The 13,434-nt window shown below is 31.2% G+C and overlaps 2 protein-coding genes across 5 annotated transcripts in view; one reads left to right on the plus strand and one right to left on the minus strand.

Annotated features, from left to right (window-relative positions):
- Window positions 1-1,416, minus strand: part of LOC117170701 (DNA methyltransferase 1-associated protein 1) — a 7,280-nt gene extending 5,864 nt beyond the window's left edge. Inside the window, exon 1 of one of the 2 annotated variants that reach the window (XM_033357683.1) lies at window positions 619-1,416. In XM_033357683.1, the coding sequence (XP_033213574.1) occupies window positions 619-1,175 (557 nt within the window). In that variant the 5' untranslated portion in view covers window positions 1,176-1,416. The remainder of the gene's footprint in view (window positions 1-618) is intronic. The other variant, XM_033357682.1, reaches the window with a different exon arrangement.
- A 2,742-nt stretch (window positions 1,417-4,158) lies between these two features.
- The window catches only part of LOC117170702 (calcium/calmodulin-dependent protein kinase type 1), a 22,136-nt gene continuing 12,860 nt past the window's right edge, over window positions 4,159-13,434 (plus strand). The window contains exons 1-2 of one of the 3 annotated variants that reach the window (XM_033357684.1): window positions 4,159-5,328; window positions 5,421-5,635. In XM_033357684.1, the coding sequence (XP_033213575.1) occupies window positions 5,526-5,635 (110 nt within the window). In that variant the 5' untranslated portion in view covers window positions 4,159-5,328; window positions 5,421-5,525. Of the gene's footprint in view, window positions 5,636-13,177; window positions 13,315-13,434 lie in introns of those variants that run through there. The other 2 variants (XM_033357685.1, XM_033357687.1) reach the window with 2 other exon arrangements.

Consider the following 13,434-nt stretch of genomic DNA (forward strand, 5'->3'; position numbering starts at 1 on the left):
CTTTTTTCTGTATCACTCTTCATCATTTTCCACTGCTATTTGGAAAGAAATCTTACAACAGAGTATTTAGAGGGTTTTTGGAATTTTTTTCTCGATATTTTCTTCCTTTGACGAGTTTGGGGATGAATGTAATTAGTCCTCCGATGAAGATATGTGGATGTAACTTTTTTTTGTGTCACTTATCTTCATTTTCTACTAATATTTGGAAAGAAATCTGACAACAGAGTATTTAGAGGGCTTTTCGAATTTTTTTCTCTCGATACTTTCATCTTTTAGGGAGTTTGGGGGTGAAAGTAAGCAGTCTGGGAGTTGTAAAAACACATTCGAGGGAACAAGCAAACGTGTGAGCATTTATTGTATTATTTTATAGCCATTTAAACGACGGAAATCGATTTCTAATGAATTAAAACAAAATCTGCCTTTCGTTTATAAACGTTTCAAACGGCAGTTACATATGCAAAAATCATCACTTACATTATAGTCATTATATACAATAAAGAATTTTTCATTGTTCGTTTCGTGATTGAAAAAACAGAGAGTAATAAAATATCGGAATTCCCGGCCTTTTCCAGGCGAGGTAGACACCCTGGACACATAATAAAATATAGAATAACGTACCTTTCCTTCAAATCTTCGACGCTCCTAATCGAAAATTTACTACGATCCCAACGATCATGAATGACAATAAACCTGAGATCAAACCTTCTGCACAAATCAAACAAATGATCTGTTTCACCACGAGTCCAAGTGTTTGATACTAAATGTTGCACATATTCCGCGTTTGTATAAGTAGGAATCGGGACTTTTTTGTTAAACTTTGCAAAGGGATATTCTTTCCCCACGTCAGCAACTCTTCTCCAGTGATGAAAAATTGCCCCGTCAGTTCGAGCAGGATTTGTAAACGGAGTCCATTTCCAGGGCCTTACTTTTCTCATGCCCAATTTTGCTTTGACTTGTTTATATCCTTTGCCCGTGTCGGTGGGAAATAAAGGAGGTACATCATTGTTGTCTTTGCAAAGCAGGGCGAAAACTTCCCGGTGCATTCCCTCCGGTCTTTTTGGCACTCGGTAGTCATATTTTCTTCTAGCCTTTTTATCTCCTCCCAAAATTGACTCTTTTGTCAATTCTGCAACTGCTGGAGCTTCAATATCCAAAATATCCCGCACGTCTGCCATTCTGAGGATAACCTAACCTACCAAATGTCTCAACTCCTTTTTGTAAGATCACTCCGTTTTTTAAAGAGAATTTTTATCTTTGTACTTGCGATTTAGGTTATGAAAAATTAAATATTAGGGACCGCGAGTATTTACTTCGTAACATATTGTTGAAGAGGAATTATTTCTGAGGAACAAAAATCTCCTGACAAGTACAAGAACACGAAAGCGGCAAATATCAACACTGAATGACAATGAAGTATGAACCACCATGAACGCCAATAATCAGGGCGGCCAATGGTCTAGAAACAAAATTGTACGAAAAGACTCTAGGAATTCGATTACTAGAAACAGACTGACCACAAATTCCATTTTTAATATTCAATCAATAATTTTGAATAGAGTGCTGGGTATGCAAAACATGTATTTATAACGCTATTAATGTAAGCTTCACTTAGAATTTAAATAAATAATATATATATATATATATATTTTTGTTGTAATAACTCGTCAACAATCAATTAATCATTAACCGCTAATATCAAAGAAATTAAACAAGTTTAAAATTATTCTTCAATCTTATCAAAACATATAAATATCATTTAAGATTACTCCAATTCTTTCTAAAATTTTGTAATGTTGTATGACTGAAAAATATTGCTTGAAAATCTTTTATATTCTTTTTCGGAATTTTAGGAAATCATTTTAAACTTTTTGAAATCTTCTTTAATTTTCTCTTAGAATTAATTTGTCAAAATAAAAAATCAAATTAAATTTGTCCTACGAATCTTAAAAAAAAACTTGTTTAATCTCTTGAAACTTTTCAAAATTCTTAGGAAACTTCTAAATTTTGTTCCAAAATCTTTAAAATCCGCATTTTTATTAAAACTTCTTTAAATTTTTTTTTATATTTTGAAATTTTAAATTATTTTTGAAAAAATAAAATTTTTAACAAAGTAGTTGAATCCTTAACTAAAAATTATTTTTTTAACCAGTTGCATTTTGAATCAAAAAATACTATAGTTTTACAAAAAGAGATACATTTTCTACAAAATATTAAAATTTTTAAACCTAAAATATGAATTTTTAACAAAAAAGTTTATTCTCATCCCAAAGTTGAGTTTTCACAGAAATATTTACATCTTTAATGGAAGAGATAAAAGTACAATTAACCTGCTGAATTTTCATCCACAACAATACATTTTTAACAGAATAGTTCTACTTTTAAACAAGTAGTTGAGTTTTCATCCAAAAAAACATGAATTCTCAACAAGAAATGTAATAGTCGATATTTTAACCAAAAAAGACTTTAATTTTAAGTCATCGATAGCATGACTTTTCAACACCGAAAAAATAATTTTCAACCAAGTACAGTTAAACCTGGATTTAATGCCAATTTAGGGACTGAGTGTGACATTAAATCAAGAGTCACGGAACTATTTTGTCTCTCTCCTGTTTTTCTCTTTCTTGTTTCTCTCTCTCTGTTGTGTGGCGCTTGAGTAAGCACCACATGTCCTCCCGCAACTCCTCTTACACATCCCCACCGCATTACATGAAGGATCACTAAATCCAGGTTTAACTGTAACTAAATTTTTTACTAAAAAGATGAATTGTTAAACAAGAACATTAACTTTCTACCAAAAAATAAGAATTTTTAGCAAAATTCACGATTTTTAACTGCAAAAGGTCAAACTAAATTTACCGCTAAAAAATGAATTTTCAACAAAATGTTTAACATTTTAACAACAATGAATGAATTTTTAGTGAATCGTAGTTAAGTTAAACCAGAAAAGACAAATTTTCAAAAAAATGGTTGAATTCTCAAGCAAAAAACTTAATTTTCAACCAAATAAAGTGAAACTCTGAGACTGGGCCGGTTTAGGGCTGGAGGAGGTGGGGAATTACCCAGATAGAGTGCCGTTTCGTAGAAAACGGTTTTGTTTGTTCAAAATCTCAAAAGGACTATATCAGGGGGCCTTATCTCTAGGGTTCACTATAATTGCATTTGTAATCGAAAAGATGAAATTTGTACTAAGAGAATAATTTTTAATTATTTGAAATATTTTCTTAAAATTAATTTTTCAAAATAAAAAGTCATATGAATAATAATCAAATTACAATAATTTGCATAAAGTTCCATGAAATTTATAATTTACAAAATTTTTTTTATGTACTCTATACTTTTTGATAGGATGGGCATTTTTTGTTTAAAACGTAAAAAATAACCTTGAAAATAAACAAATTAAGTTTTTGTAAAAACTACATTAAGCGCAATAAAATATTAATTAACATAATTGTTTTTATAGGATGCGCACTGATTTTATTATTTTAAACAAGGCAATAAAAACACCTTTGTTTTTATATCAATGTATATTATGAATTGTATTAATATAAATTTCTTGAAATGATTTTTCAGGATAGTTGATCATAAAAATTAGTGCAAAATAAGGAACAAATATTGAATAATCATGAAAAATAAAATTTCTACATTATTTTGCAATATCTGAATAAGCATTTCCAGGCTTAGATATGGAAGTAAATATAATATTGATTTGATATAATAGAGTTAAGCGTAATAGCGCATGTAGAAGCGGTCCTAAATAAACGCCTGAAGTAACAAAAAAGCCGTAAAAAGAACCAACTTCTAACAAAAAAGAAACTTTTTTTATCATTCAAACTATATTACCCTCTGAAGTGAAAAATATAAAATTTAAATGCCTAGGAACAACGAAAATATTTGGCCACGCTCTCGGAATTTTAGTGAATATAGTTGCCTTCTTCAGTTTCCCTGGCTGGTTTGAAATGCTGAAATTCATGGGTTTTTGTTTGTAGTTCGCAGCTTGATTAAAAAATTAAATTTCCCGCGTTGGATTCGCGTGGAGGCACTCAACTACTCTCACCAGGGGATCTCCCTCACCCTGTCTGGAAATTATAGAAATAACTAGAAAGCACTAGAAAGTATTTGATAACGAAAGTATTTTGATTAGAAATCTCGAGGCGATCCGCTAGAAATAAGAACTTTAAATTGAACAGAACAAGCGCACTCTTTATCTGTCTACTTTTTCTTTCTTATAAAAATTAAAAGTTAGCATTTCTTGCGTTTAGGTGTGATGTGATTTCTTCTAATCAACAGCTGTCAACAGCTCATATCAGCTCTCGCTGTAAGTGCGGTGAGTCCTACATCATATCAATCGTGAAAAAAACACTTTAACTCTTTATCCGAATCAAAGAATTACAGGTATTCACGTATTATCAAAAAGTATACTCCAAAACCAGTGCAAAAAGTGTAAAAACTGAAATTACTAAACTAATTAATGAGAAAAACTTGAGAAATAAAAAAAAAATAATTTTTGTGTATCGAACATAACCTCCAAAGGAGATCTGTCATCTGGCAAGCCTACTACGCAATCTCCGACAGGATTATGCCCATTCACTTATCGAGCAGTCCTTGCTTCTTATGCTTTTTATCGAATCAGTAATAAAATCTTTTTTTTACGCAAGGTGCCGCCTACTTTGATTCTTCGATAACGTTTTCTATATAATAAAACTACTCTGCGGCTTTTTCATAGAAGCACAGAATGTCCTAAACCACCGACGAGTCATCGCGAGTGCTTATCGCGATCCAAGAATTCTTGGATTAACGATAAATACAAAGGATAACCGTGGCTATCAGTTTCGCGAGGGCGCGAGGCCGTGACCCTGAGCTCGATTCGCGACTAAAGTCAGTAAGTAAAGTTAGTTGAGTAGCAGACATCTAGAATTCACATCATCGGACAAGTTATTATACCAATGTGTGTAGACAAAAACGACGAGGAAATGAGAAATCACTACTACGTGCCAAAGCATCTCAACTCCATCATCCGTAGCCTCTAATAAGAGAGAATTTCCTCATTTTCTCATTGTCCTCAAATCTCGTGGCATGAACACTTCGCCCTGATTTTTTTATCTCTCTCTCTCTCAAAAAAGGAAAAAAACTGCTCTCGAAAGGGAGAGAGGCTCTGTCTGTACATATCCAAGTAGTAAATTAAAAGGTGGTGTAGGTAGCGCGACGCGCGAGCATCCAATAAAGGAATATAAGAACAAGTGTCTATAGTCATTCAGCACCCGGGAAGGAGCGCGTCACGATACGGAAAGAAATTGCGTTAATTTGGCTCCAAATCGGGCTCCGTCCAGGGTCCGTATTACTTTTTCATCCTAAATAATTGAAACGTTTTTTGTCATCATCTCCGAGGACTTTTCCATCGTTTGCTGTCATTTTTGAATCAGTGCAACCTGTCACTATTTCGGAACGGACCGGGCGGACTAGCAGCTGGGGCACAGGACCTCCAGGTTGACCGTCTGGGAAAGGCAGTCCGTCGAAAACTCTCGAAAATGCCGCTTTTCGGTAAAAAAGACTCTAACAAGAAGCTCAAAAAGGATGGAAAGGATGACAAGTCCCCCTCCGTCGATGAAAAGTATACTCTCAAGGAGCTACTTGGCACGTAAGTACACTCACTTTCAGAGTTTTATAAGTACACTCAAAACTCAAAATAGACTTTTTCCAGGAAAGAATTAGAAATCTCTTATATTTGGCAGAAATGTTGCTCAAGGAATCAGAAATTAATGTCAAAAGAGTTCTACAGGTGTCGAAACCTTCTGCGATCATATCGGAAACGAGAAATTCTTTTGCGACCTAATTTCTTGGCTATTTAACTTTAAACTTTGTTTGTCAAACGTTTTGCCAAATCGATGGGCATTGTCGATTGTTTATTTTGTCAGTTGGCTCGACTTTAAATGTTTATAAGAATGAAATGTGGTGTCGAGACACGGGACTCGACAGTGAAGTACGTCAAGGAGATAGTGTTTTGGCATCGCTTAATTATTATTTAACTTAAGTTTTGCCTCTAACTAATTAAAACCTCGGGTTTTATAATACCCACATAAAAAAAAAAGATTTTCCCTGCTGAGAGCAACTTTCCCAGTGTCGAAAGTTACGATATAAAGTGAAATTTCGTAACGCGTTGGTCAACATTTTTTTCTGGAATTAAGTCTTCATACGAGAGGCATATAAAATTTAATTTCATTAGAATAAACGGAGGCCTTTATATTCACGTTACGAAATAAGTCGATAAGTTATGAGTGCTGTGAAATAAAGTGTAAAATTGACCGGTCTAAAGTCGCTCATTACTATTATTGCGGGTCAAAAACAATTAATCGGTATGGCTTTTTCCGATTTTATTACGTCAGTTGAAGTTTATGTTTTGTTTTTGCTCGTTGTGTGCGTCAAAAGGAAAAAATGTTTAGTTTTCCATTTATTCTGAGGTTTGACAGCTGGACAGCTGGCAAGGATCCCCTCCATTTCTCCACACCACACTGTTATTATATCTGTTATATGGCCGTGAGATTAAATTTAAAAAGCAAATGTATCGGTTTCTGATAAACTGAACCCGCTGGAACTTTCATTTATTTAATTTTGTTTGGCCTTTTTCAATCCAGCTCAAGAGATCTTTCGAGATTGACCTTTAACATATGCCTTATTTTTCCTTTCTTTTTTTTAGCGTTTCTTTACTCGGGTAGTTTATTTAAAGATGTTTTTAGAGTAGCTCTTGATTTTTATCTTATTGCATTAATCGAGAAAAACGTCGGGTTTTACGTAGTGATTTTCGCAAAATTAGATGCAAATTGACTGTATGATTATGATATATAGAGTTTGACCTATATTAGGCTGGAAATTGTTTGGGGTTTATGTAATCGATGGCAATGATAGAGATGTAAATTTCTGATGGAAGAAACCCCTCGTTGAACTTTGAGTATCAAGAAATAAGTGAGTTGAGGGTGATTCTAATGGGTTGAAAATAAAAACAAGCTGTTTCAGGGTAGCTGCAAAATCCCAATTTTTTATTTTTTCGACAAAAAGTGTAATAGTGTATATTTGTACAAAAAATATTTTAATTTGCAATCAAAAAGTGTAAAGTTAAACAAAAAATACGACTTTTTAGCGAACTAGTTAAATCCTCAACCAAAACAGACTTATTTTCAAACAAAAAAGAGAAATTTTAAAGAAAAGTATTAAATTTTCAAGTAAAAAAGACGAATTCCTTGCATAACAGTTGAGTTTTCAACCCGAACTTATAAATTATTAACAAAAAGTTTTAATTTTAGTATACAAAATATTAATGTTCTAAAAAAGTAAAGGTAGTTCCAAGAAGTTTCAATTTTTCAGGAAAAAGTTGAATTTTCAACTAAATATTTAAATTTTTAAGGAAATTTTCAATTTAATAGTAAAATATTCCACAAAATAAATACTTTTTTAACCAAGAAAATTGATATTCAACCACACAAGAAGAATTTTCAACAAAATACTGGAACTTTCAACCCCATATTTGGAGTTTCAACTGAAGAAAATAAATTCTAACCAAACATTGAATAGTTAAATTTTTAGTTGAGAAACTAATCTTTAACTTCAAAAAACGTATTTTTTATCAAAATAGTTTAAAGGTTTTGCCTGTCACCCTCTGACTTTCCGTGACCAGTTTGAAATTTCTTGACATTCTGGAATCCCCTTGACCTGGATCAAACCTGCGTTCTTATAAGGTGAAAAAAGCAGTTAATTTATATGAAAATGTATGGGTCAATATTAAAACGACCCACTACTTTGTCGATATGGATTTATGCATAGGAGCATATTCTCAACTATATTCCCTGCGTTAAAAAGTTCGAATCCTTATGCTTCAAAAATGATAGAGTAAGCCACTTTCAAAGTCGGTAGGCAACGAAATAGAGATTGATAAATTGTAAACTCAAGTTCAAGATGAAAAAGATACATTTCCCATCAGAAGTTAAATATATTTTGATTGCAATCAACTTCATACCAAGGTTAAATAGAAAAAAAGTTGCGACTCCCGAAAGTCGTAATTATCAAAGTAATTGTTTTGTAAAATGTATTTCTATGGAAGATTATAAAGGAATAAAGCAAAAATACACATCTATTATTTTTTAATGAAAAATAAGGTCAGAATAATTTTACTGCATTTAATTCGAAAAACACATAGTAAAATATCGAATATAATTTTCTAAACGTACACGTTAAACATAATTCATCACAGAAACTAGTCTTATAAAATAAAATTAGTTATTCCCACCCTAAAAAGTAATATAAACTAAATGGAAAAAGAATTTAAGGACATTTTTCTTTTTTATAGGTTATCAAGGTGCTGTTTTGATGAGTTATTTAACATTAAACCGAAAAAACTATTATTCTACGAAATGTTTGCACATGTAAAAACGATAAAAAAGTATAATATCTGTCATGTACTCTTTATATGATGAGAAACAATATGAAAGCCGCTTGCTTAATAATCGGCTACAAAGTGGGCTGTTTTAATTTTGTTTTCTAAGTAAATTAATCACACTTGAGGCTATCTCTGAACGATATTCATAGGGATTCATAAATAATTGAAGGCATGGAAATTACCACTAGATGAGGAACGTATGAGATTGGCACTTTCTTACATTTAAAATAAAGTATTCGAGGCGCTAACTTCAAAAATAGTACTCTTATGCCGTTGTCATTCCTATGTCTTCAATTGTTCAATTGAATCACATAAGTTACAAGTAAGGAAATTAAAAGAATAAAAAGTGAACGATTTCATCATACAGATTGCGGAATGCATTTAAAAATTGCAAATTTTGAATTGAATATGCCAAGAGTTGTAAGGGTTTAAATATACGATTAAAAATTGAAAACATTCGAATTGAAAATTTAAAAAAACTGCAAATCTGAGATTCAAAATTCCTACTATTTCACTATAGTATTCAAAACGTAATAAAACGAAAATCTCAGTTTATAAAATTGAAAAGTTTTACATTGTAAGCATTCAAAACCATTTTTTACACTTACCTTTAACTCAAAAGTAAATTTTTTTAAGCAGCCCTAAAAATTTGACTTCTAAGGATTGTGAAACTAAAAAATAAATTTGCAAACTACGGATTAAAATTAAGCAAATGTTAATATGGTGCAATTTTTCAAACGGAAAAGTTAAAAAATGTAAAACAAAAGCATTTGCAAATGCACCTTGCAAACTGAAAATCGTTTCTGAAATGAAGAAATGCACATATAAAACGTATAAAATGTAGTACAAAAAATAAAATGATAAAGATATAAATCCTCAAATTGGACCATTCAACATTTCTGTGTCTTAACTTAAAAAATTATAAAAATGTAAAACTATTGAAAATGGAAGAATTTTCAAATTAATTGTTAAAAACTTCAATTTTGAATCGCTAAATTTTGTTATTTTATCTTTAAAGTTAAAACACATTATTTTGAATAGAAAAGATTTTAAATTCGCAGATTTTCGAATTTCGTCGATTTTAAATTTAATGACTCTCAACCTTGGGTACTTTCCAAAAGAAAAATGTTCAAGTTCAACTGCTCTTATATACGAAAGCTTTTTGGTTTGGTCCCTTTCTGAACAGGGAACTTTGATATATTTGTTTTTAAATTCAGAGTGACTCATTTAATTAAATATTAAATTCAATGAAAAGAACTGATATTTCGAAAGTTGAATTGCATCATGACTATTTCAGTATTTGCAGAGCCGCCAGAGAATTTCGCTTTTAATTCGAGTTTCCCTCAAATAGATGTAATACAATTAACAAAAAACTTTGAGATCTAACCTCTTTTAGCTATTTTTTTTTAGAAAATTAAAAATTGAAATTTAAAATTCGCAGGCTTATTAAATGTTTTTCGCAAAATGTATCACTAAATTAAAATAAAATTCGATCAATATTGATCATCTTCAATTAATATAAAGTTTAAATTAAGCAAACCAAGTCTGTAAAATTAATTACCGAGTAATCACTGTTTATTATCAACTAATAAGATACCTGAATTGATTTCAGAAACAGTAAATATGTATCGGTACGATTTGCGCTTCATTTAATCTAGGTAATAATTGAGTACTGTTACTTTGATAATCACTATCCAATAATGAATAACCGTCAACGAGAAAATGGTTGTTTTCTAATATAATGAGTCATTTGATTTCATATCTTGGATCGAGGGGATTTTTGTAAAATTAAAATATCTTCTGAATAATCAAAGTTTGTTTTCTTGATTAATCTAAGTAAGATTATTGATACCTTGACTCATGCATTGATAAAAAATGACATTATTTTGGAATTATGGCTTTTGTGAACCTGTCAAGCTTCACTATCAAATCTCCCATGCGAAAACCATAATATATGTAGGAGTGACCACCCTACAGCAGATAGGCAAAAATACATAACGTTTGGTAGCTTTATTTTGCAACAATAAATCAAGAATTTCGTATTTAAATAAAGCCTGTGTATTCAATTAACTATTAGACTATTAGACGGCGCCAAAAGTACAATTTGGACACCTCGCTTCATTAAGAGATAATTGTTTCCGGTATTACACTTGGCTATGACTGAATACTTAATTATCGATAATTACATTCTTCCATAAGTAAACTTTCAAATAAAATCCAATTGTTGAGAAAATATTACGTGAAAAAATTATGTCTTTTTTGAGTGACTCAGTAAGAAGTTAACATTTCGGAGCTTTGTGATATTAACTAATTTTCACTCTTGTACAGTTTCACCCCTAGCCCCTGTCTATCCTCGTCTACGGTCGTACTTTTGTCACCCCCCCCCCCCCCCCCCCCCCCCCCACACACTAGGGTAAAGTAGGCGTTGGTTTAACACGGGTTTCACTTTTATTCTGCATTTTTTCACGTTTATAGTGAGAAGAATTTCCAACTAAAAAAGATGAGTTAACAAAATATGTAGTTTAAATTTCAACAAAATAATTAAACTTTTAACAACAATTTTGAATTATCAATGAATGATATAATATTTGATATTTCAACTAAACAAGATTTGAATTTTTAACCAAAAAGAAAGAAAGATGAATGTTGAACCAAGAATGATGACTTTTTTACGATAGAGGATGCATTTTCAACCCAAAAGGACGAATTTTCAAAAAACAGTTGAATTTTCGACTAAAAATATGACATAAGAAAATAGTTGTATTTTCAACAAAATAATCACATTTTCAAAAAAATAGTTGAATTTTGAAACCAATAGCTAAATTTTTTACCTACAAAGGTGAATTTTCAACGAAGAAGTTACCAAAAAGATGATTTTTCAACAAAATTAGTTAAATATTCGCCCAGAGAGTTAAATTTTTAACGAAAGAGATTAATTAAAATCATCAGTCTTCGACGTTACTTCCACTGTAAGCCCCCCCCCCCCCTTCTCATCTTCTAATTGGTAACGTATTTTGTTGACAGCGTCATAGAAAAACTCGAATTAAAACAACTTCACGAATCAAAAGCAAACACCTCGAAAATTTAGTGTCAAATAAGAAGTCAGAAAATGTTCATAAATATAAAAAAAACACTATTTTTCAATCAACGAATATGGTTCAGTAAACTTCGATCTTTGATTTTAATGTATAAACATACGACAAAAAGTTCCATTCAGATAAAAAATATGAATAAAGAAACAAATTTCCCTATAATATATTAGGTTTGAGAACCCGGTTATCCGAATTAATTCCAATTTTATTCATTGATTTTTCATAACGAGAATATATTGTTGGACATGGACATGCACACGTGCAGAGAAAAAAAGTAATAAAAGAATTGATGTCCCGGTTAATCTTATTTTTAAATGTATGTACTAGCGTCAAGCTTAATCAATATTCTCTCCGTCTATAACTTTAAATGCTAAGCAGTTTTTTCATAAAATTTCTTAATATTGTTTTAGAAGTTGACACGTGTACAGTCGTTATCAAAAATATAAGCAACAAACATATTGCATCTACTCCTTATATCAAGAATATTTACGAAGAGTTTTTTTATTTCAAAGACTTTTTATTTCGTAATAAAGGACGGGATTTTCTGTCTTCGAGTTATAGACGCTCATCAGGTCAATGCACATTTATTTTATAACACTCTTCACTCAAAGAGAAAGTACAAAATTCAATCTTGACCTTCTTGTTTCTACATTATTTAAAGGCTTCACGTATATTGTTACATTTCGAATTTTGCATTTTTGTACATCACCTATTTAAAATGGTGAAATCATTCCGTACTCAAGTTAATTTCGTTCAGTTCAACTTTTTAGTAAAATTTTTTTAATGAATAATTATTTTAATTCTAAGTGAAAAATGTTATGAAAAAAATGTTGTTTAAACTTTAATTTTAAGCCTACCTAGCTTATAACTTTTGCGAAGTTTAAAAATTTATTCCCGAGCACTTATTCCTCTAAAGTGCCCATTTTTGGTTCGCTGATTTATATGAATTCTATCGAAGGACGTGACCCTCTTCGTCCTTTTTCATTGATTGACTTATTCGAGGCAATTTTTTATTTATTTCTGAAAACGTTGTTTTCATTATCTTATTATAGTCATTGAAGTGGAAAAAATCGGAACGTGACTTATCTCACAGAATGAACGTGGGCAAAATATTTTGATAACTTTAATAATTTAGTCATTTATTGTTAGTTCGACATGTTTTATAAAAATATCATTTGAAGATTGATGCACACTATTAGTCAACTCTATCGTATACTTCAGTTATAAAACTTATTATCAATTAGACTTGGCCTTGCCTTTATCTTACATAAGACTTAGTTGCTGTGCATATTTTAACTTTTGGTTTCAGAAAATATATAAATTATTGCTTTTCACCAATTGCAAAAATACTCTTCCTGTTGTCTTTTCTTGATTCCATTTATCTTCACTAGCTCGACAATGAGAACTTCAAAGTATTTTAGTTAATTTTTCCTTACAACTCTACTGTTTCCATTTTTTATAAACACATGATCTCCCTATTTGTTTAAAAAAGGTTTTTATACCAATTTTTTTAACGACTTCAGCGATGAAAAATTTACTTCCAAAGTTGCAAACAACAGAGTTGTAGAGAATGTTTTCCCCGAAAAAATAAGCTACATAATTAAAATTCAACCATTTTCCAAAAATTGGCAAGAACTGATAGCAAGAACTGATAGCAAGAAAAAAATCCAATTGCAAAAAACATTGTTAAAATAAATATTTCTTGTCGCACTGTGGAAGAGCCTCGGCAGCCCATGCGGTGAACACTGGAGAGTCGTGTGTGGTATAAGGGAATAAGGAAGAAGGTGCAAGAAAAATGTAAACCCTTAAGGGACACATTAGAAGCTTCCATTTCATATTTACACTAAACTCTCATTTTCAGTCCATCGTCGGGGGTTGCCTGAAAAGAGTCTTGGACTGAATTCGGGGGGGGGGGGG

The sequence above is a fragment of the Belonocnema kinseyi genome, chromosome 4 (assembly GCF_010883055.1).
Source record: "Belonocnema kinseyi isolate 2016_QV_RU_SX_M_011 chromosome 4, B_treatae_v1, whole genome shotgun sequence".
In the NCBI taxonomy this organism is placed as follows: domain Eukaryota; kingdom Metazoa; phylum Arthropoda; class Insecta; order Hymenoptera; family Cynipidae; genus Belonocnema; species Belonocnema kinseyi.